At 45.1% G+C, this 21,523-nt stretch overlaps 8 protein-coding genes across 13 annotated transcripts; 5 read left to right on the forward strand and 3 right to left on the reverse strand.

Moving 5' to 3' along the window:
• Nucleotides 1–3: 3 nt before the first annotated feature.
• On the reverse strand, nucleotides 4–16,987 carry LOC6621052 (suppressor of lurcher protein 1). Of its 3 annotated transcripts, XM_032721293.1 has the most exons (7): nucleotides 16,323–16,887; nucleotides 16,058–16,226; nucleotides 13,524–13,747; nucleotides 12,718–13,290; nucleotides 701–1,120; nucleotides 443–644; nucleotides 4–373 (listed from the first exon to the last, which is right to left on the reverse strand). In XM_032721293.1, exons 1-7 carry the CDS (start codon nucleotides 16,621–16,623, stop codon nucleotides 31–33), a joined length of 2,232 nt encoding a protein of 743 aa, XP_032577184.1. In that variant the 5' UTR covers nucleotides 16,624–16,887; the 3' UTR covers nucleotides 4–30. The 3 variants fall into 3 exon arrangements, 2 of the variants coding, with proteins under 2 accessions (XP_032577184.1, XP_032577185.1); XR_004362038.1 differs by lacking the exons at nucleotides 4–373; nucleotides 443–644 and adding an exon at nucleotides 12,140–12,653 and having other exon boundaries at nucleotides 1,038–1,120; nucleotides 16,323–16,987; XM_032721294.1 differs by lacking the exons at nucleotides 12,718–13,290; nucleotides 13,524–13,747; nucleotides 16,058–16,226; nucleotides 16,323–16,887 and adding an exon at nucleotides 12,140–12,475.
• LOC116800177 (DNA ligase 3-like) lies at nucleotides 1,086–3,878 on the forward strand. Its single transcript, XM_032721292.1, has 5 exons — nucleotides 1,086–1,104; nucleotides 1,159–1,517; nucleotides 1,603–2,395; nucleotides 2,460–3,617; nucleotides 3,689–3,878. Exons 2-5 carry the CDS (start codon nucleotides 1,166–1,168, stop codon nucleotides 3,795–3,797), a joined length of 2,412 nt encoding a protein of 803 aa, XP_032577183.1. The 5' UTR covers nucleotides 1,086–1,104; nucleotides 1,159–1,165; the 3' UTR covers nucleotides 3,798–3,878.
• On the forward strand, nucleotides 3,971–6,547 carry LOC6606676 (probable cytochrome P450 9f2). Its single transcript, XM_002031440.2, has 4 exons — nucleotides 3,971–4,231; nucleotides 4,989–5,508; nucleotides 5,577–6,234; nucleotides 6,291–6,547. Exons 1-4 carry the CDS (start codon nucleotides 4,026–4,028, stop codon nucleotides 6,455–6,457), a joined length of 1,551 nt encoding a protein of 516 aa, XP_002031476.1. The 5' UTR covers nucleotides 3,971–4,025; the 3' UTR covers nucleotides 6,458–6,547.
• LOC6606677 (fatty acyl-CoA reductase wat) lies at nucleotides 7,067–8,470 on the forward strand. Its single transcript, XM_032721301.1, has 4 exons — nucleotides 7,067–7,297; nucleotides 7,371–7,483; nucleotides 7,601–8,081; nucleotides 8,172–8,470. Exons 1-4 carry the CDS (start codon nucleotides 7,222–7,224, stop codon nucleotides 8,336–8,338), a joined length of 837 nt encoding a protein of 278 aa, XP_032577192.1. The 5' UTR covers nucleotides 7,067–7,221; the 3' UTR covers nucleotides 8,339–8,470.
• On the forward strand, nucleotides 9,923–12,057 carry LOC6620871 (fatty acyl-CoA reductase wat). The gene is made up of 5 exons (XM_032721296.1): nucleotides 9,923–10,137; nucleotides 10,392–10,504; nucleotides 10,581–11,091; nucleotides 11,147–11,855; nucleotides 11,925–12,057. Exons 1-5 carry the CDS (start codon nucleotides 10,062–10,064, stop codon nucleotides 12,022–12,024), a joined length of 1,509 nt encoding a protein of 502 aa, XP_032577187.1. The 5' UTR covers nucleotides 9,923–10,061; the 3' UTR covers nucleotides 12,025–12,057.
• Nucleotides 13,943–16,005, reverse strand: LOC6621947 (calmodulin). 3 transcript variants are annotated; one of them, XM_032721304.1, is made up of 5 exons: nucleotides 15,456–16,005; nucleotides 15,111–15,201; nucleotides 14,825–15,046; nucleotides 14,516–14,772; nucleotides 13,943–14,450 (listed from the first exon to the last, which is right to left on the reverse strand). In XM_032721304.1, exons 2-5 carry the CDS (start codon nucleotides 15,150–15,152, stop codon nucleotides 14,279–14,281), a joined length of 693 nt encoding a protein of 230 aa, XP_032577195.1. In that variant the 5' UTR covers nucleotides 15,153–15,201; nucleotides 15,456–16,005; the 3' UTR covers nucleotides 13,943–14,278. The 3 variants fall into 3 exon arrangements, with proteins under 3 accessions (XP_032577195.1, XP_032577196.1, XP_032577194.1); XM_032721305.1 differs by having other exon boundaries at nucleotides 15,111–15,222; XM_032721303.1 differs by having other exon boundaries at nucleotides 15,111–16,005.
• A 90-nt stretch (nucleotides 16,988–17,077) lies between the features above and the next one.
• Nucleotides 17,078–19,024, reverse strand: LOC6606682 (glutathione S-transferase D7). 2 transcript variants are annotated; one of them, XM_032721302.1, is made up of 4 exons: nucleotides 18,941–19,024; nucleotides 17,990–18,202; nucleotides 17,795–17,936; nucleotides 17,078–17,499 (listed from the first exon to the last, which is right to left on the reverse strand). In XM_032721302.1, the coding sequence occupies exons 2-4, from the start codon at nucleotides 18,190–18,192 to the stop codon at nucleotides 17,176–17,178; spliced, it is 669 nt and encodes a 222-aa protein (XP_032577193.1). In that variant the 5' UTR covers nucleotides 18,193–18,202; nucleotides 18,941–19,024; the 3' UTR covers nucleotides 17,078–17,175. The 2 variants fall into 2 exon arrangements, with proteins under 2 accessions (XP_032577193.1, XP_002031482.2); XM_002031446.2 differs by lacking the exon at nucleotides 18,941–19,024 and having other exon boundaries at nucleotides 17,990–18,287.
• A 301-nt stretch (nucleotides 19,025–19,325) lies between these two features.
• LOC6606684 lies at nucleotides 19,326–20,932 on the forward strand. The gene is made up of 2 exons (XM_032721300.1): nucleotides 19,326–20,159; nucleotides 20,229–20,932. The coding sequence occupies exons 1-2, from the start codon at nucleotides 19,920–19,922 to the stop codon at nucleotides 20,847–20,849; spliced, it is 861 nt and encodes a 286-aa protein (XP_032577191.1). The 5' UTR covers nucleotides 19,326–19,919; the 3' UTR covers nucleotides 20,850–20,932.
• The last annotated feature ends 591 nt before the right edge of the window (nucleotides 20,933–21,523 follow it).

Below are 21,523 nucleotides of genomic sequence, written 5' to 3' on the forward strand. Positions count from 1 at the left end.
AACAAAATTGCGAAATGTTGTCTCTATATTTTAAACATAATATTGGTATGCTTTATAAGTGCATAAGATACACGCAAATAATTTGCTTAAATCTACAACCGGCTGAGTTGACGCTGTTGAGACAAAACTCTGCATGGAGGCATTATCCCGAAGATCGGTGATGGAATTATTCACTGGAACGGTTTCAAAGGTGTACAGTGCGCGGAATCCGATGGCCACAAAGCGATCATTGGAATGCAAGGTAACGCGAAAGAAGCGCCCATCCGAGCGCATTTCAAAGTCAGGAAGCTTTCCGCAGTATCTGCTGAACTTTCGATCCGTGCTCATGAAATTGGAAAACTCGATGTAATCGCTGGCGGTTTGGTGCTCACAACTGGAAAGAGAAGGAGATTAAACATTTTAAGCACTTAAACATTTTTGATAGTTTAGATAAAGATCTTACGTTCCAATGCCCTCAACATCGAAATATGTGAAGTGAAGCACAACTCGTTCGTCACTTGCTCCGTAGAAATAATAATTGCACACAACATTTTCCAGGTAAAGTCCGGGAAAATTCGGAGAGTGAAATAGGCCACTTATTCGCTCGCTGCTATTGTAGACGAAGGAACAGCCTTCCTTTTGAACTCCGGACATTATACCAAAATCTTAAAAATAAGCAAATTTTTAAATAAATAGACTAAGAGTCAGTGGACACACTTACTGGTTAAGAAACGGTACTCCGCGCGAAATCCGTAGTATTGCACCTTGTTCGTCATTGTGGGCGGATATTTTCCGACAAACTGAAGGTGCAGCTGCGGTCCACTGGACATCAGTGGCTTGGGCAGGAACGCGCCGCAGAGCAGTTCCTGCGTCTCGTACCGTCCGCGCAGCTGGGTGACCACGTGCAGCGCATCGCCCGGCTGGCAACCCGTGGAGTTCTCGTGCTCCGTGGGCACGTTGAAGTCGTGAAATCGAATCTGCACCCGTTCTGGCGCCTGAGCTTCAAATTCGTAACGGCATTGCAAGACTCTCGAGCCGCCAATTACAACGCCGCCGAGCGCGTGTTTGGCAAGCAACAGCTGATTTGAGTCAAATATTCCCGATTTATTTACTCGTGAGTCGAAGGTCTGTTTGCATTGTTCTGTGAAATAGACAATCACATTTTTAATTTGTAATTAGTGTGCGTATGCTATTGTCCAGGCTAACGTGGCAGGCCAGGTTTCTAACTCGTCTTCTGTGTAATAAGATGGCCAGCAAGGGATGGCACAATGAGGACAACAAGTTGGACACCTTCCGTCGCATCTGTGATGAAATTGCCGGCGAGTCAAGTTACCTGAAGAAAGCGGAGAATCTGCAGCGATTCTTCGAAAAGGGGAGCAGCGGCAAGGGCTTCAAGGGCGACACCCTGCTCTGGGTGCAGTTCCTCATTCCGGCGGCCAACCAGCGCGTCTACAATCTCCAGAACAAGGCGCTGATCAAACTCTTTTCGCGCATTTTTAATGCTGACCAACAGCAAATGCATCTGGATCTAGAGCAGGGCAAGTTGTCATTTTTATACACTTGTATAGAATTTCATCATCGCTCTAAATTGTTGAGTCTGGTTAAACTTCTGGTTTCCCGCAGATGGAGACGTTTCGGAAACTCTACGCAAGCACTTTGCTGCTTCTAAGAAACTCAAGCCACAGGCGCAGAGCAAACTCTATCTGCAGGAGGTGGAGGAGATGCTCCTGAAGCTGGTGGAGCGTACCAAGGAGGATGAGCAAACAGATCTGCTACAGAAGTTGTGCTCGAAGGCCACTGACCTGGATCTGCGCACATTTATTCGCTTGGTGAAGCACGACTTAAGAATCAATGCCCGGGCCCGGCATATCCTGGATGCCTTTGGTCCTGATGCCTACCCCACATATCAGTCTTCCCGCGATTTGGTGGCAATTGTCGGACAGTTTGCCGGCAAAGAAAATAAGAAGGACGCCAGTAGTGCCGTCAGGAAGGCTAAAAAAACGAACTCGAGTGGAATTCAGGTAATGACACCCATATCGCCCATGTTGGCCAGTCCCTGCAAGTCGGTGGAGGAGGCCTTCAAGAAGAGCCCCACTGGACTATATAGCGAGATCAAATACGATGGAGAGCGAGTTCAAATCCACAAGCAGGGCAACGACTTCAAGTTCTTTAGCCGCAATCTAAAGCCTGTGGTGGATCACAAGATACGGGATCTGAAAAAATATATTCCGCAAGCCTTTCCTGGCGGTGGCGAAATGATACTGGACTCTGAGATCATTCTGGTCGACACTGACACGGGAGCACTGCTGCCCTTTGGTTCGTTGGGTGCCCATAAGAAGCAGACTTTCGCCAATGCCGCGGTATGCTTATTCGTCTTCGATTGCATACTGTACGATGGCGAGGATTTGACCCAGCTGTAAGTGGGGTAAAATAATATTTAAATGTGAAATAGTTCCTAATATATTTTCTTGATCTTTCAGGCCATTTCGCAAGCGTCGCAAGATCCTTGAGCAGAATATTCAACCCATTAGATCCCACGTGCAGCTGTCGGAGTCGGAGTTCCTCAAGACCACGAGGGAACTGGCCACGATGACGGCTAGGGTGTTACACGCCAATCTGGAGGGTGTGGTCCTGAAGAGTCCAACCAGCACATACCAGCCCGGCAAAAGGAACTGGCTTAAGGTCAAGAAGGATTACCTATTCGACGGAAAGATGGCTGACACCGCGGATTTGGTTGTTTTGGGCGCTTGGTACGGATCAGGGAAGAAAGGTGGCACGCTTAGTATTTTCCTCATGGGCTGTTACGATGCGTTTGGGCGTTTGTGGAAGACAGTGACCAAAGTGCACTCTGGCTTGGATGATGCTACCAATGCAAAGGTACATGAATCACTGATCAAACTAACCGAACGTGCTGATGCGAACGCAATTCCCAGTTGGCTGTTGTGCAGTAAGTCCCTTGTACCAGATGTACTGGCCAAGGATCCGATGAAAATGCCAGTATGGGAGATTACTGGCGCAGAGTTCACCAAGTCCGATGCGCATACCGCGTCAGGAATCTCAATACGATTTCCCAGGATTACTCGTCGTCGCAGTGATAAATCAGCCAAAGAGGCCAATGATCTGGCCCACTTAGAAGATCTTTTCGAGGCCTCAAAATCGAATGTAAATGTTGATTTACTTCTGGACAATTGTAGTAAGGATGAGAAAGTAATTGATAACAAAACAACTCCTGAAAAAGAGAAAAAACTCAATGGTAATCAAAAGAAACTGAAAAGGTCCAATACTACTGCTTCAGATGACGAAGACGGAGCTCCTGTGCCCAGCAAACGCAAGGAGTCCAAAGCGATTCGAAGCTTGTCGCCTTCGCAAAAGGGTTTAAAGGATTTTTTTAAGCCCAGCAAGGAGCTTAAATCAGTTGTGAAAAAGGAACCAAAGGAGGAGGAAAGCGTTACTCAATCCACTAGCTCGGAAGGCAAGTTGTTCGAAGGATTGGTGGCGCACTTTGCCATGGAGAAGGATTCAAGCAAACTGATGCAGCAGTTTTCACAGCATGGAGGATGCTGTACAACGGAAACACGAAAAGCTGATCTGGTCTTTTATACAAGTACGAACGAGCCATTGGACCTAGAGAAGCTTAGGTAATGTCTAAATAATCACTTAATCTAAAAATAAACTTAATTCACTGGATTCCTTTTTGTTTTTGGTTTAGAACGCTGTATCGTCGTAGCTGCCAGCACTTGAATGTAACGTGGCTCCAAATCTCTCTCGATACTCAGAGTCGTCAGCCATATCCCCTATACGCCGTGATGATGAAATGATGAGTGATATTTTAAATCATTTGCACTCAGAAATTTGTACATGCTTGATTAAACCGAACATACATATGTGTGTATTATAGACAACAAGTATTTTATCAAATGCTAAAAGCAGAGCACGAAGCTTTGATAGAAAGCTCTGCGCGGGGATAACAAAACGCTCCCGATTGTTTGTGGCGTAGTTAGTTATATTCTGGACGCTTGGATCGCCAAACTAAGCGCTCGTTCAACATGCTGTGGGAATTCTTAGCCCTATTCGCGATCGCTGCCGCCTTGTTCTACCGCTGGGCGTCCGCCAACAATGATTTCTTCAAGGATCGGGGCATCGCCTATGAAAAGCCAGTGCTCTACTTTGGCAACATGGCCGGCATGTTCCTGCGGAAGAGAGCCATGTTTGACATAGTCTGTGATCTTTACACCAAAGGCGGAAGTAACAAGTGAGTTAAACTCATTTATCCGGATCAAATAAGTTAATTACCTAATAAGCATCCGGCTCACTTGCACTTGCACTTGAAACTCGTTTGGAACAAGTGTGTATCTACTGGCTTCCAGCATTGCGTACAAGCCTATACGCAATATACAATTGTCAAGGTCAGGCAATTAGTGATCTATCTATATACACATTTGGTGGGTGCGGCTGTGTTCGACTACGTTTTGAATATAGAATTATATATATTCAGGAATACTCGATTACATTGTGTAAAGTCGTTTATCTAAAGCAGTGTGTAACTGCCAAGACAATTGGCGAAATGCTGAGTTGGTTCTATTAGTTTAGTTTGCCATAATCTTATCGATTATACGACAGCTTTAAATGTTAGATAGGAAAAATAGTTGATAAAGCTCCTGCAAAGTGCAATACCGATAAGGTTATCTAAATTATTAATTCATTTCATATTTGGGTAACCCTTTTTATGACAGTTCCCTTTTTGTTACTTTATAAAGATGCAATCTTTTTTGTACTCGGAATTTTCAATTGGATTTCATGTACATTTATACAAGTATATTTTTTTATAGACCAATACGAGCAATAAGTAAATTTATAGTTTTTTTAAAAAGGAATCGAGATAGGTTAATTGAAAATTCGTTAGCCATCCATAAACACTAATTTCTGTTATCGTTTTCTAAACTTGTTGATTTATCAGTGTGTGACTCACAGAAAGCTTATCGGTTATTAACATTACTTATTTTTTTTAGATTTTTTGGTATCTTCGAGCAGCGACAACCACTTTTTATGGTGCGCGACCCGGATCTTATCAAGCAGATAACAATAAAGGACTTCGATCACTTTATCAATCATCGCAATGTGTTTGCCACCAGCAGTGATGATGATCCACATGACATGAGTAATCTTTTCGGAAGCTCGCTGTTCTCCATGAGAGATGCTCGGTGGAAGGATATGCGAAGCACTCTGAGTCCGGCATTCACAGGCAGCAAAATGCGTCAGATGTTCCAGCTGATGAACCAGGTGGCCAAGGAGGCCGTGGACTGTCTTAAGCAGGATGATACAAAAGTTCAAGAGAATGAAATGGACATGAAGGACTACTGCACACGATTCACCAATGATGTGATCGCATCGACAGCCTTTGGACTGCAAGTGAACTCGTTCAAGGATCGCGAAAATACCTTCTATCAGATGGGCAAAAAGCTGACCACATTTTCATTCCTGCAGAACATTAAGTTCATGTTGTTCTTCGCATTGAAGAGTCTTAATAAGGTTGGCACATCATTCACACATATGAGAAAAATATATTGACAACAAAGTATATTATCTTATCCTTGCAGATACTTAAAGTCGAGCTTTTCGATAGGAAAAGCACTCAGTATTTCGTGCGTCTGGTGCTCGATGCCATGAAGTACCGACAGGAGCACAATATTGTACGTCCCGACATGATAAACATGCTGATGGAGGCTCGTGGTATCATCCAGACGGAGAAGACCAAGGCATCTGCCGTTCGCGAGTGGAGCGATCGCGACATTGTCGCCCAGTGTTTCGTATTCTTCTTTGCTGGCTTCGAGACTTCGGCGGTGCTGATGTGCTTCACCGCTCACGAGCTAATGGAGAACCAGGATGTGCAGCAGAAGCTATACGAGGAGGTACAGCAAGTGGACGAAGACCTGGAGGGCAAAGAACTGACCTATGAGGCCATAATGGGCATGAAGTATCTGGATCAGGTCGTCAACGAGGTTCTGCGAAAGTGGCCGGCTGCAATTGCCGTCGATCGGGAATGCAACAAGGACATAACCTTCGATGTCGATGGTCAGAAAGTCGAGGTCAAGAAGGGCGATGTCATCTGGCTGCCCACATGCGGCTTCCATCGTGACCCCAAGTACTTTGAGAACCCCAAAAAGTTCGATCCGGAACGATTTAGCGATGAGAACAAGGATTCTATTCAGCCATTCACATACTTCCCCTTTGGCCTGGGTCAACGCAACTGCATTGGTAATTTGATGGACTTAAAATTGTTCTTTGCTGGTACTAAAATATATCTTTTATAGGTTCCCGATTCGCTCTACTCGAGGCAAAGGCTGTTATCTACTATCTTTTGAAGGACTACCGCTTTGCTCCTGCCAAGAAATCCTGCATTCCACTAGAGCTCAGTAGTTCCGGATTTCAGTTGTCACCCAAAGGCGGCTTTTGGATTAAGCTTGTTCAACGGAACTAATCTTATAAACAATCAAAATATAATAATCGTGTTGTTGAATGTTATGTACTAAAGAATTTGACATTATTAAATTTAAACAATTTATGGTAACTTCTTCCTTTTTGAGCAGGATTTGTTTTTGATTTAATGATATAAAGATAGTACTTATGTACACTGTAAATAGTTTGATAACTTAATTTTGAAATATTAGATTCTATATACAATGGATGTTCTCAAAATGTATTATCCAAAATTGTCTACATTTACGCTACTTTCGTATCTTTCAGTTGATTTAATAGAATGCAAATGTTGAGCCCTACGCAAATGAACAAAAAAGTGGCATGTATGGAATGATGAATAATATTATTTTCATGTACAGTAGTCACTAGTTTAATAGCACACTGTTTTTAAATTAAATAGCGTTTTTGGTTCCTACATATAATCTACATATAATTGTTCTTATTTTTCTACATTGACATATATCTGCATATATCTGTTCCTATTTATACCCCGTCCGATTATTAATTCTGTTTTCATTAATAAAATAATGGATTCCTACAAATATTCTTCCTCAGCTATATTCTTGGTTGCAATTATAGAGGTTCTCTGTACTTACGATTTTCAATTTATTCACAAAGTGCAAACTATTCTAGTTAGGCTTGCATATCATTGCATATTCTTGTGTTTGGGCTTGGTTTAAATTGGTATAAATAAAAATGGATAAAGAAGAAATGCTCATTTGATGAAGTGAACCCGCCAAGTGAATTTTACTTCCGCAGTGCAAAATGACGAGTGAAATTATAAGTTTTTACAAGGATAAAACGGTGTTTATGACCGGAGGCACAGGATTACTCGGCAAAGGTGCGCGATCAATTACCCAAAAAATTAAAGAACATAAAAAAAAAATAGAATTGTTCTGCCCTAAAAATTTCAGTGGTCGTAGAAAAGCTATTGCGGGCAACGGATGTGAAACGTATATATTTCCTGGTCAGAACCAAGCGGGGTGAGAAAATGGAAGCACGATTTGAGTCCTGGAAAAAGGATCAGGTGAGTGCAGACCCACCCAATTTGTGACTGAAAATGTTAAATAAATGCTAGATAAAAGTGAAAACTATTACGTTATTTGTAATAATGGTGGTTCCTTGAAAAATATCCTGCCTGCAGGTGTTTGAAGTGCTACTAAACAAAAAGCCACTGGTCCTGGAAAAGATGACTCCGATTTCGGGTGACTGCTGTGCCCCGGACTTGGGCATCAGCGATGCGGATCGAAGGATACTGGCCGCGGAGGTGCAGGTGCTCATACATGGAGCCGCTTCGGTTCGATTCGAGGAGCCACTCGAGCAGGCAGTGGTCATCAACACCAGGGCAATGCGACTGCTCGAGTCCTTCGTCCACGTCTCGACAACGTTCTCCAATTGTGTGGTGCATCAAATCCAGGAGCGTTTCTATCCGGAACACCTGACCTGTCCCGTTGACAAGGTGCTCGACCTGCAAAATTCGGTCAGCTCAGAAACGTTCGAAAAGATGGCACCAGCCTTGATTGGAAAATTCCCAAACACATATACCTACACCAAGGCACTGGGCGAGCAGGTGATCCAGGAGGAGGCGAAGGGTTTGCCCGTAGGCATCTTTCGACCGGCGATCAGTAAGTAATTGTTTCGGTGATAAGAGATTGGGAAGAAGGATATTATCTATACATCACTATAACATTATTTTAAACAATCTGAAATTTCAGTTTTATCCACCTTCAAGGAACCAGTGCAAGGATGGGTTGATGGCCTGCAAGGACTGATAGCCATGATATTTGCCACTGCCTACGGGTTTGTTCACCTAATGCTGGTTAATCTGAAAGTAAATGCTCCCATAGTTCCGGCCGACTACTGCGTCAACGTGTCCAGATAGCCAAGATCTCCAAGCAAAATCAAAATGGACCGCCTCCCATTTACGCGTTCGCGCCTTCGAGTCGAATTTAGTGACTTATGGAGATCTGGCTGGGCTATGCTATCAAAATGGTCTGGAGGTACCAAATGCGAAAATGATCTGGAACCCGTTTACCCATTGCACCAGATGCCCCTATCTGTATGGCATCATTGGCATCTACTTCTATCACCTGCTGCCTGGATATTTGCTGGACATTGTGCTGCGTCTGAAAGGTCAGAAGCCCATGATGATCAAGAGCTATCACAAGGTTCACGAGGGGATGCGGTGTTTGCTGCCCTTCTCTAGGCAAACCTTTACCATGGACATGCGGAATACCAACGAAATGTGGCAGACCATGTCGCCGGAGGAGAAGGAGATGTTCAACTTTGATATGTCAACATTGAACTGGAAGGAGTATGTCACGTGTTTCATGGAGGGAATACGATTGTATTTGTTTAAGGACCTCCGGACGCCGGAATTCGTTGCCCAGGGAAAGCGGATTTTGAAAAGGTAAGTGTTTAATGAAATTATCTCTAGAAAATAACCATAAGCCACGTTGGTTTTTACAGGTTTTATGTATTGGATAGGCTTCTTAAAACTGTATTAGTTATATTATTTGGTGTCTCTATTTGGTTATTAATCACAAATTTAGTGCCACTACTGTAACTATTTTTTTGTTGTAATATTTAAAACATTCACCGTGTTGAAGGCTAAATAAATAATGAGTTTATTCTTGATGGATCTCAAAATAAACATTTTTATTGATGTGTTCAGGGGTCAGTTGGTGTAATAACTAAAATTGTATTCCTGAAAAGCGTATTAGAAATGTGAAATGCAAAGAAAGTTTAAAGTCGAATTTGTTCCACGCGGTTGGAGTGAAATGTCAGCATATAAACTATTCATACGCACCAATTGTTGCGCAATCGTTTGGTAATCGAAGCTTGTTCCAACTATATAATTACAAAATAGCGAATAAATTAACACGTCTGCATTTCGATTTCCCATATAAATTAGCCAGTCAATCGGCCACTCATTATCCGAGCACATTCATTAGGCTCGAGCCAGACTCACTGTCCAAACACACTCGGCACATGGGTGCACACCCTCGAATCCATTTACGTGTACCACCAAACCGTCTGTCCAACTACCGGGTTTCACTACTCCCTTTCCCTGAGATGCACTTCAACCCGGCGCACAACGTTTTCCAATTAGCCAAATGGATATATCACAGGCCGCCACGCCACTTGACACCTAAGCGGTTCCGATCGGATACTCTGGACCACAAAGTAATAAAAATCTCGGGTTCTAATTTCAATGTAATTTCAGCGTAAGAAAGGCAAGGCTAATTGTTTGCTTAGCGCAGGTCAACTGCAATGCTCATGGTTTAGGTTTAATGGCCCATGTTTAGCTGGGCGTATACGTAATGTGCAGCTTGGCAGGGTGAACTTCTCCAGTTCGCTAAGTAAGTGTTTACGACGCGATGCCATTGGACATCATGGATGTGTGTGTGAGAGTTTGGCCAGACAATTGATATTCGGATCGGGTATAAATAACTGGTGAAAAAACACCGAACACCTCTCATTCAAGCATCAGTTGCGTCTGCGCCGTTTTACGTCGGACATCGGATTACGGATAGCTGAATATACGGAATACGGATTTCCGGCCTGTCTTCGCGAAAAAGGATCGTTATCAGAGCCCACCGGAAATGGCAACGGATGTGCAATCGTTTTACAAAGACAAAACTGTCTTCCTAACAGGCGGCAGTGGATTCCTTGGAAAAGGTATTCCGTCTTCTAGTTGACAGTTGACTAAATAGATCTGCTAAAGTGTCGTGCAAATGCATAAACGCAACTAAATTTAAAGGTGAATGACCGGTGATTTGGACTTTTGCAAGCTATTTGATCTATAGATGAAATGCATCTGCCAAGCTGGTTAAAAGTTTGATGCCCAAAACAAGCGATACGCAGAACCGGATGTCACAGTTCCAAATATCAGATCAAGTTCAAGATCAAGAACAAGTTTATTGCCGTTTCAGTGACCATTGCAAAGCTGCTCTGCACCACCGAGGTGAAGCGCATCTATGTGCTGCTCCGCGCCAAACGCGGCCAGGAAATGCGGGAGCGATGCGCCGCCTGGGATAAGGATCCGGTAAGACATCCTTAATCATTTCCTATACAAAGTGTTCGTTACAACAAAATGCAAAAGTAAAACACATTGTTTTCAGGTCTTCGGTAATCTTATGAAAATAAATCCCGAGGCTCTGAAGCGAGTGGTACCTTGTGGTGGCGATTGCCAGGAGCCGGATCTTGGCCTGAGCAACAGCGATCGTCAGGTTTTGATAGATGAGGTGCAGATTGTAATCCACACGGCGGCCACAGTGCGTTTTGTGGAGCCGCTGCACATTGCCCTGGCGGTGAACACCCGAGCCACCCTACTCATGATTCAACTGGCCAAGGAGATGTCGCACTTGGAGTCCTTCGTCCATGTGTCTACCGCCTACTCAAACTGCGTGGTGGAGCACGTCAGTGAACGCTTCTATCCGGAGCACCTGACCTGCCCAGCCGAAAAGATCCTGGAGCTGCTGGAAAGCCTTAGCCCCGAGCTGTTGGATAAAATGGCACCGGCGCTGATGGGCAAGTATCCCAACACGTATACGTATACCAAGGCTCTGGCGGAGCAGGTGCTCCAGAAGGAGGCGAAGGACTTGCCGCTTACCATTTTTCGTCCGGGTGTTAGTAAGTATATGTCGTTGGAATTGAAAATCATCGAATAAACCGACATCTTGCACAGTAATTGCCAGCTATAAGGAGCCCATGCCCGGCTGGATCGACAACCTGTACGGACCCATTGCAGTTCTCTACGGAGCAGCCTTCGGAATACTGCGTATCACACTGCTTAATCTCAAGGCCCAGGCTGGAATTGTACCCGTGGACTATTGCGTCAATATGGTGCTGACCTGCGCTTGGAACACGGCCCGGGATACAAGCATCAAGCTATCGCCGGAGCCACCTATCTACCATTTTACGCCAAATAATGATAACCTGATAACCTGGGGTGGATTTCGGGACAAGGCAGCGAGGCTGCGGTACACGTATCCACTGACCAAGATGATGTGGTTGCCGTTTCTGCATTGCACCACCATTCCCTGGCTATTCCGGTTCACGGCCATCTTTTACCACCTGCTCCCCGGCTATGGCATTGATCTGGCCTTGCGTCTATGGGGCAAAAAGCCGCGCATGATCAAGCTGTACGACAAGATCCACAAGAACATTGATATTCTGGCACCCTTTGTGATCACATCCTGGTCCTTCGATACCGTCAACACCCGCAAGTTGTGGGCCAAAATGTCTGTCGAGGATCAAAAGCTCTACGACTTCAATATGAGCAGCGTCGACTGGGATGATTACTTCCTGCAGGCACTGGCCGGAGTTCGCATCTATCTCGCCAAGGAGGAACCGGGACAGGAGGTAGTGGAAAGGGGACGAAAGATCTACAGGAGGTGAGTTGGAAATTTGTAATATGTATCATGGGATATTCCATTGTAAATAATGTTTATGTTTTGTCACAGGTTTCAATTTCTTCATCGGCTGCTGCAGTTTACTCTTTATAGCGTTGCTGCCTTAATCTTGTGGTCAATTTTAAAGCGCCTACTGGGCCTTTTTGTATAATTATCATAAATAAAGTTAATTGGCTATAATTTACTCACTGTTTACACTTTATTTTATACATTAAAAACAGCAATTGTATAGGCGTTATCATAGCTATAGCTATTTATAAACTCACTAATGGGCGGCGGAGAACAGGATGCTATCATTTGATGAATAAGATTACACCATAGACTAAGTTGTATGAACTGCGCTGCGATTCCCGCCATTTGAACGCGACAACAGTTGGCAATAGACTGAGCCAGGCCCAAAGCCCACATCCATTTACATGGCCAATCACTTGGGACCAAGGCTGTGAATTGGCCGCATCCGTTTCCGGACCAAACCAGACGGAAGCTGTCGAACGTCGCCGGGAAAGACGGGACTACATTTTCCGCCATTTTCCATCGATTAAGTTAATTCGATTTGGGGTTTGGTTTTTGGAGAGGGTGGGATTAAGAGAGGGGTTGGTTAGAAACACTAACCAAAATTGGGATAACTCAGGATAAGGATAAGAAGAGTAAATAGTTTGTTTAAACCGCTATGAAAGTTAAGACAAAACAATTTTTCCAGTGACATTATATGGATATTAGTATCAATCCACTTAAATAAATATAGTTTTCTATCCAGCCAAATAAAAGTATTGCAGATTCCTTCCAATGTATATTAGCCAATGAATAAGGGTATTAGACGCAAATTTATGGGGCGCCAACTCACCAAATGAGCGTCCGGGCTTCGACAGTTCCACATCTGACGGCAGACTGTTCTCCTTGGCCTGCTCCTGCTGCAGCTTTTCCTGCTTAGCCACCACACTGGCTGCCTCCAAAACGGCCGGCGGTGGGACAGAGACATTCGGCACTCCTAGCTCATTCGACACGAACTTGTACTTTCCACGAAATCCTTTGGCCGTGCGATTGGAGCTGGCATTGAACTCGAGCAGCAGATCGGGACCAGTGCTCACCAGACGGCGGGTGGGTCGGCTTGAGCAGATGACATCGATGACCGAGTTCATGTGAGCGGATTCTGCATCGAACAGAGTGATTGCATCCAACTGGCAGCCTCCACTGACCACCGGCGGCAGCTGCAGTTCTTCGAAGAGGATCTCCACGTGGGTGTCCGGCCGACCAATGAACTTGTAGGCACACTTGATGTGCGCCGGATAGTGGGCCGGAAACTGGGGCGAGTGGAAGTAGCCCTGGCCCACATTGCCCTCCTCGCTGGACAAGCTGGCGAAGAAGTAGAAGTCGCAGAAGCTGTGCGGAACTAATCGACCATCCGTCCGGAAGTTTTCTGTGGCAAATTAAACAAATTAAGTATATTAATTAAGTATATACAATTAAAGCTTAATGCTTTAAATACGCATTACTCATACGACACGTTGACCACTTATTCAAATTCAAATTGATATGCTTTAATGGCTGCAAGCCTTCTTAATCAACAAAATCCGAGTAATATCTATAAAAGTCTAATATAACTTAAAATTAAAATAAATTTAGAACAAATCCCTGATACATACAACTCACCTCGCTTCAGAAATCGATAGCTGGCATTGAGGGTCAAGTTCCAGCTGGCCAGGTCGGTGGGCGGCCGCTGGAACCGGAGGCGCAGTCCGAGCAATCGACCCGCGCTATAAATAGGCGTAGCACTGCGCTCCCGGCTGTGCTGGCAGAAGGTGTCCGCCGCCAGGGTCGCGTTCTCGATGACGGGCTCCCGCAAATAGGGAAAGATGTCCATGCTGTCCAAGCACCTGTCACGAAATTGCAATCCGCATTGGATGAGGAGGAGTCGAGAGGAGAGGAAGGTGGAATTCCCCAGGCCGCTTGCATTGGCCAGAGCAGATGCGTAATGATGTCTAAAATTTATTGGACGATACTTTTGGGGCTGGCTCGTTGGTCAGCCGGCCACCCTATAAATATACACCATCGCAAGCAGCAAATGGCCATTAAGAAATAATTCCCAACGGATCGTTGGTTCTTCACGATTTATTTTGATAAAAAGTCGAACAAAAGTTGGCGTTAAGGTTAATACGATTGTCAAATCGGCACAGCTGCTTCAGGACTTGAAGTAAATTTCAAAAATATTTACCAATCTAACAACAATGTAAGACATAGTAAACACAACAATAGCTGCGAAGGGTTTTCAAAATTGATCTAAAAAGAATATAAATTTCATTAAATGATATGAAATCAAGAGCTTTTATATTAGTAGGTAAACTAAAAAAAAAAAACATTGAATCAGAAAATATTTAATCGATTTGAATTTAAGGCAAATAGCACATTTATTCCCCTTTCCGCTTCCGCATTCCACTGAGCATGCGACAGAAGGCCGGATAATCGATCATGGGCGGCTCCTCCAAGGACTTGGGCTTGGCCATTGGGGCGTGGCTTAGCGCCTCCTTGGCCTCGTTGAGGGTCATTTTGTCACCATAGTTGGTCAGCTCCTCATAGATTCTGGGAAGTGTTCAAATGGAGACTATCACTGTGCTGCTAGTCCAACTTTGTCCGGTACCACCCACTTGCGTTCGTCGATCTTGCCCGTGCCATGGTCATCCCATTTGCTCCAGGCCTCCAACAAAACATCCTCGGGATCCAGTTCCTGGGTGCGACGACTCATCAGCCGAACGAAGGCTTCGTAGTCGAGCGGCTCCTTGGCCTCCTGCATCATCTGTTCCAGTAGCTGTTCGTTCGGTTCGTTGCCCAGTGCCGTATAGGTGAACCGTAGATCGTCCTTCGAAATCAGTCCATCGCAGTCCGTATCGAAGAGCGAGAAGACCTTCGGACAAGCCACGGAATGAACCACGATCAGGCAGCACTCGATAACTTACTTCCTTTAGCTCCGCCAGCTTGGCAATGTCCAGTTCATGGGGCGCCACATTGTCATCGGCCCTCATCTCCTCGGGCAGCGTATAGTGGCCACTGGACTCCGGCAGCTTCAGCGTGGGATTGAATATCTCATTGATCACGGCCATGGCCTCCGAATCCGCCAGGTGAGATGCTGGCTGGGGAGTATGTGACTGCTTGCGGGCGGAACTGGCGCGACGACGACGCTGTATTGAAAATTGCATAGCCGTAGTTTCTCGACTGCTTTTCACCACAACTTCTTTCACTCACTCGCTCCAGATCCTCTAGAGAAACCGATGGATCCATCGACATTTTGAAGGAGTATTTGCACTAACAACTTTTCCGATCACTCACAAACTACCTTTGTAGGTTAAAAAACTTTCTTTGAAAATATTTATATATTTTCAATACTTTATATTAAGGACTTTAACTCAGAGAAAAAAACTTGTCCATATTATTAGATATCATATCAATGCCACAAAATCTTAAAACTGATTTTTTATGAATTTATCAAAATTTTTTTTAGAGCTTTATTTTTTCAGGATATCTTGTTTTTCTCTGAGTTTAAATCACTTTTTTTCTGGAGATTTAAGTACGATTTTAAAATCGATTTACCGACGGTTCGAACGCGTTTTTCAACGTGGAACACTATCAACAACCGACCAGGACACTCGAACTTTCCTAGCGATTCGGACGCGTTTTCCCAGCGACGGATGCACCTTAAATATTGCTCATACGTTTGGCGGAGCACTCGGCCACTCGGCAAGATCCACTGAAATGTGCTTGGCCAGTGCTCTCCAATTTTATTGACAAATCGATTCCGAAATATTGTGTGCGTTATTTTTATGGCGCAAATGTGGATGCATGCGATTTTGCATAAATTGACACAAATTTGCGGGATTTATATAAATAACCAGGCGTGCCGGCGGCCACGGCTCCACCAAAAAGACGGACCGCCCACATGGCCTTCGCAAGGTATTTTAATTACATTGCATTGCATTGGTGGGGGCTGCGTTGGGGCTTTGGCCACTCGCTACCATCTCCTGGCCCATTCCACATTTGGCCACCACATTTCCGCGACGGACGCCAGCCTTATCCATCGACGGATTCAATTTTGATGGCTGTCTCTGGCAGCTGTCCGCCGATTTGAGATCGAATCGAATCCCTCTACCCCGTCCAATCGATCACGGAATCTCGCCGGAAGCATTGCCACTCACCCGGCGCGCAGCTGCAACTGCTCGAGCTGAAAGGCCACCAGCTCGTCGTCCATTCCGGCGATGAAGATCATCAGGCAGTTGTTCTTGGCGCCCAGCGCATGGCTGGCATTAATGGCCAACCTGCCCCATTGGGTGGCATTCCGCTCGGACAAGTGAAGGCAGGAGCAATCTGCGGAGGGATGGTAACAAAAGTCTCTCATTAATTCACACATAAAATATAAATCAAGCTACTTCTTGAACTCCAAAGTCATTGATTTGAACCCACCTAGCCAGAGATGCGACTGCTTGCTGTTGGCCACTGGCTGCTGCGATTGTCCATTTCCGGTGGCCAGCAGGACCACGGCTAATCCCAGAGCCAATGATGCGGCCGGCATTGTCAGCGGCCAATGTGAGACTGTGAAGCAGGATTCCATTATCCTGTCGCCTAGCTGAGCGCTGCCGATGTCCCATGTCCGGTATAAAAATAGCCCGCTCCTCGCATAAAACCGAGCTCCTCTGCCTTTTTGTGTTGGCGCGACATTAAATTTCAGTTGAGGTTTTACAGGTGCCGATGCGGCCATCAGCATCCGCTAGTTTGCTGCCACCTCGTTTTTTCCCCCGTCCTTTTGGCCAAACAAAGTGCCAAACACACGTTAATATCGTCCATTTGCCTGAGGACATTCGGAGCAGCGTCCTTTTTGGGTGGCGGTATTTTTAAAATGTGTGTCATGTCATCTTTTTGTGAACGTCCGTTCTTATATGGCCACCAGTTAACAGCTCATTTTGGCCCCCTTTGAACCAGTCAATTCATCTAGATTGTCACACTTCGGAGACTGAAACTAAATTAAGTTAAATGCCAATCCACACGAAAATTACATTTGATATCTCGTTGCGGCCGGGCTAAGGGATACCTTTTAATTTGGTACATCTAACTGGAGGGGGAAATTGACTTTAGGAAAAATAGGATATTTAATAAGCCTTCTACTAGGTTAGCTAATAAACTATGGTATTTACCATATATATATATGTAGAACATACAACCTTGTTTACAGAACAATTTATTTATTTAATACAACACTTACACAACTGATAGTAAATATAAAATATTTTTTTCGCTACTGTAACACTGATTTTAAGAATCAGTGCGCCGATTGATTCATCTTGGCCTTGAACATATCGGCCAGCATATTGGCCTTATTGGCATTGAGTTCCTCGTAGTCAAACGGTGCCATGTGATCCTTGCAGCGATCGAGCCATTGGCGGATATGTTTATACGGTCGAAGTTCAAACTCGAAGGCCTCCAGCTGGGAAACGGTCACCAAAAGCGTGAGATCCGCGATGGTGAAGTGATCGGCGGCGGAAAACTGCCTGCCCTCCAAGATTGTGTTTAGCCAGCCCACAGCCTCCGCCAACTTGGCGCGCTTTCCTTCGTCCAGGGGCGCACCAATAAACATTGTGGGGAACTATAAAGTATTGACCATTATTATCACACCCAATATAGGTGTGATTTTACTTAAATATTCATAAAGCTATCTACACTTTGACTAACTCTTTTGAACTGAACTTTGAATATGAGCTACTTTATAGTTTTTAAAGCTAACACTAAGATCTCTATTGGCCTCTATTATGTTTGAGCTTGTGTATCTTTTTTTAATGAGCTATTAAAGATATTATATTTGCAGATCACATGGTCGTGCTATTTCCATATGGGTAGGTCTGCCCCAAGCCCGAGTATAATTGAAGTATAGATACACTTACATAGTAGTCCGTGAGTCGCATGTAGAGGGTGCCCAGATCGAACTGGAGGCGTTGGTCCACCAAAGCCCTCACCCGTATGTCCGTGGGATACAGTTGGTCACTCTTGCCGTAGGCAGCCACCAAATAGGAGAGTATGGCACGACTGCAACAAGGTAAGGATGCAAGTTTCTAGGTCAAATATATATTAGCACCTACCTTTCCCACAAAACCAGACCCTCGTCGTTCATGGTCGGCACACAGTGCTGCGGATTCATGGCCACAAAGTCCGGCTTCAGCTGCTCCCCCTCCAGGATGTTGACGATCTTCAGCTCGAAGTCGATGTCCAGCATCTTGGCCAGCAGCAGGATGCTGCGGCAGGGCGGACTAGGCGGCAGGTAGTACAGCACGGGCGGCGGCATCTTGCCACCTCTGAGGAGCAGGCAATACACGAATTCGGTTACAATGCGTTTCGTGTCGGACATTGGCCGGAACTGGAATGCCAGGCTACCGGCCACACGCAGGCCCAAAAAAGTTGCCTCTTGGCGGTCAGCGGCAAATAATCAATGCATCGATTTTATTCGTCTACATAGTTATAGTTAATTAATGCCAATTGTTCTTGGCGTGGTCTTTTTTGAGAACTTGCAAAAAGTGGGCAACAAGGCTATTAAGTACTGTAGTTTTATTCTTGAGTAAACTCAAAGGTAAGCCAAATAAAATGCTAGTAAAATTGAAAAATGTATTCCTAATGGAATTAAATAGATTATAACATTGGATACATTTATTATTACTATATATTTAACAGCTCTTAAAAAAAATATTTAAATATCGCCCTTGAAGGTTTTGTCGCTAAACGATCAGCTTAAAAGTATGCAGCGATTTTGTTAGCATATGTAAAATACTTATGTAAATGTAAAATGTAAATTTGTTTATGCTGCTCCCTAAGATTTTTGTAATAAAACAACGCAGTTAACTTTAATAATTTTGGATTAATTTATACAGGGAATTCCCGATTCGAGACACGTCCCCCGAGACACTCTCCTATCTGGAAATGGTAATCGCTGTGCTGTGACCCGCACTTAATTGCACTCACTTATTTATTCATTATGGAATATGCACAGAAGGCGTTGGACCAGCCGGACCGACCCATTGGACACTCCTACTACTCACACAATTCGGTGCACCAGCTTGTGCTGCACCACGGCCACCGAGTCGATGTCGATGCAGTTCCCCAGTATGCCGTCGAGTGTCGCCGCGTCCGCGTTTGCCGGAGCTTCGGTTTTCTACAGGACTAACAAGGACTCGCCAAAGGACTATGAATGAGACTGATGCTGCTGCTGCTCCGGTGGCTGGTGCGTGGGCTATCCTATGCGGTGATGGAATCTGCCTCAGCTGTCCCAACTTGCCGACGACGCTGTTCACCGATGTATCCGCTATCTGACTTTTCCAATTTCCAGAGCATGTTGTCTCGCCAGCGTTGTTGTCGCTGTCTTTGGGCGCATTTGTTTTCGTTTAGTTTTCATAACGAACGTTGCCATGGACGACAGTCCGCCCGAGTGTTCACCTGGTCGAAAAGGACATGGTGGCTGATGTGGGTTGGGTAGTGGGGGAGCTGCTCGTTGGCGTTCCCGAAAACTCGGCCAAAATGCTCACATTCGTGTCTAAAATTATACGTCTACATTATGTGCCAAGCTACGCTTTTCCTTTTATTGATTGCCAACAGATTTTCCAATTCAGAAAACCTGATTAAGTTGACTGACTGGTGGTGGGGGGTGTTTTGATTGGCATCACTTGAAACTCGACGTGTTTGCATCAAACTATTTTCGACAGTCACGACTTCATCGCGTGCTTGACATTTCTTAGGGCCAATCAAGGACATGGCCGGCACAGTGGTAATTAGCCAGGACATAAATGTTTCACTTGACGGTGTCCCACGGCCAAGGCATCTTCTACCTGAACCCTTAGAAACAGGTAAGGTATGGAAAAGTGCTTTGTGTGAGGGATTAGAAAAGAAGAGGGATCTTTAGGATTCCTGGAAATTGTGACATTAATTGCAAAACAAGGACTAAAATGGCCGAGTCAAGCGAGGCTTTAAAAGAATCGATCGTGCGTGGACCAGGATCAGTTGTTTTTCCACACCCAAGCGAAGATGAAGTACCTCAAAGACTGCAGTTTCCATGTGCTGTTGGTCCTGCTGCTTACGATCCGTGGATCGCTTTGTGTGCCAGCTCTGGACGCAGCTCCTCCGGCTGCCACACCCAACACCGTCGAGGAGTCCGAAAATCTGGTTGAGGGCAGTGGCGAACCAGTTGTCGCAGCCACAAACGTGGTACCTACAGCCAGCAATGAAACCACTCCTCCAGCTGAAGGAAACGATGGAGCAGCGGTGGTAAGTTGTATATACAGTTGTATTGTGTTATATTTCAAATAATCTAAAAATTCCATCCTACTATAATAGCCAGACAATGTGGCCAGTGGAAGCAGCATTGATCCTACAACCATTTACGCTGGAGGCATCCTCACTCCCGAGGCATTTCAGCAGTACCTGAGTCAGTATGGAGCCTATGCTCCTTACTCCTATCCTGCTCCAGTTGCGGCAGCAGCAGCTGGCATTTACCCGTATCCTGGACCCATTGTGGTGCAGACGGGCTACGAGGGATTCCTGATGCCCACTAATACCGCCGGACAATCGGACAGCACCACTGTGCTGGCTACCACTGCCCAGCCCAACTCCTCGAATCCACTGATGACATTTGTGTCCAATCTTCTGCCCACGATCCTGATGTCCACGCTCTTTCGCATCGCCGCCGTTGTGGTCTCCGCCGTGGGCATCATCCTCTTTGGCGGCGCCATCACCAGTGCCCTCTGCAGGATCACCCCGATCTGTGAAATACCTGCCCGTGCTGTGAATATCCTGCGCACGGGTGGTGCCCAGGATGTGGGTCGCATGCTGGCCGAGGAGATGACTCCGGAGCGGGTGCGTCGGGCAACGGAGTTCGTGCGCAACGCCATCCGGAAGTACAAACAACTGCAGAAGCTGGTGGAGGCATCGGAGGCGGTGACCGAGTTGACCAACTAGTGATGGCGCAATGGGTGTAGGTTTAGTGCTGGCTCGTAAATTAGGTGGAATGCAAAATATACTTTTATGATGCTATAAAACTAGATTTCACTTTTATCTGTCGCAAGGGGTTCTTTAAAGGTATTGAGATTTTTGAGTTGCAAATTTATTAGTCACATAAATGTGATGAAATAAGACGATTCCATAAATGGTTCGTAATAAGTTATTACATAGGCGTCATAATGATTAAAAGCTTTAAATTGCTTTGGAACTTCTGTGGCAACCCTCTGGTGGATTTGATGGCGCACACTGACCAATGGGAAGTATGTGTGCACTTGCATATGTAATTTGTAAACGCTCAATGCCACAAGCAGCACGTTTGTTAGCTAACTGAACTCGCGATTGTTCTAATAGTTGGCCGGTCAATGGCCCAAGTGGCTCGTGGATCCCTGGAGGGGCAAAAAGGGGCTCCATGTGGATTTATATGAACACCAGTGAAATCATCGCGTGCATTCAACTGCGGTGTTGAAATCGCAATTGTCGTGAGGAATTTACGGAGCTACATGAACACAATCTCACTTTTATGAACCATGACAGAGATTGGAATTTTAAATATAAGTGGAGGCTGATTAGTGTGATCCGTGCAAAACTAAGGTATTATGTAGTACCTTAGTTTGCTGTTATCATTTATATGA

Source organism: Drosophila sechellia, chromosome 3R, assembly GCF_004382195.2.
Source record: "Drosophila sechellia strain sech25 chromosome 3R, ASM438219v1, whole genome shotgun sequence".
Classification (NCBI taxonomy): Eukaryota; Metazoa; Arthropoda; class Insecta; order Diptera; family Drosophilidae; genus Drosophila; species Drosophila sechellia.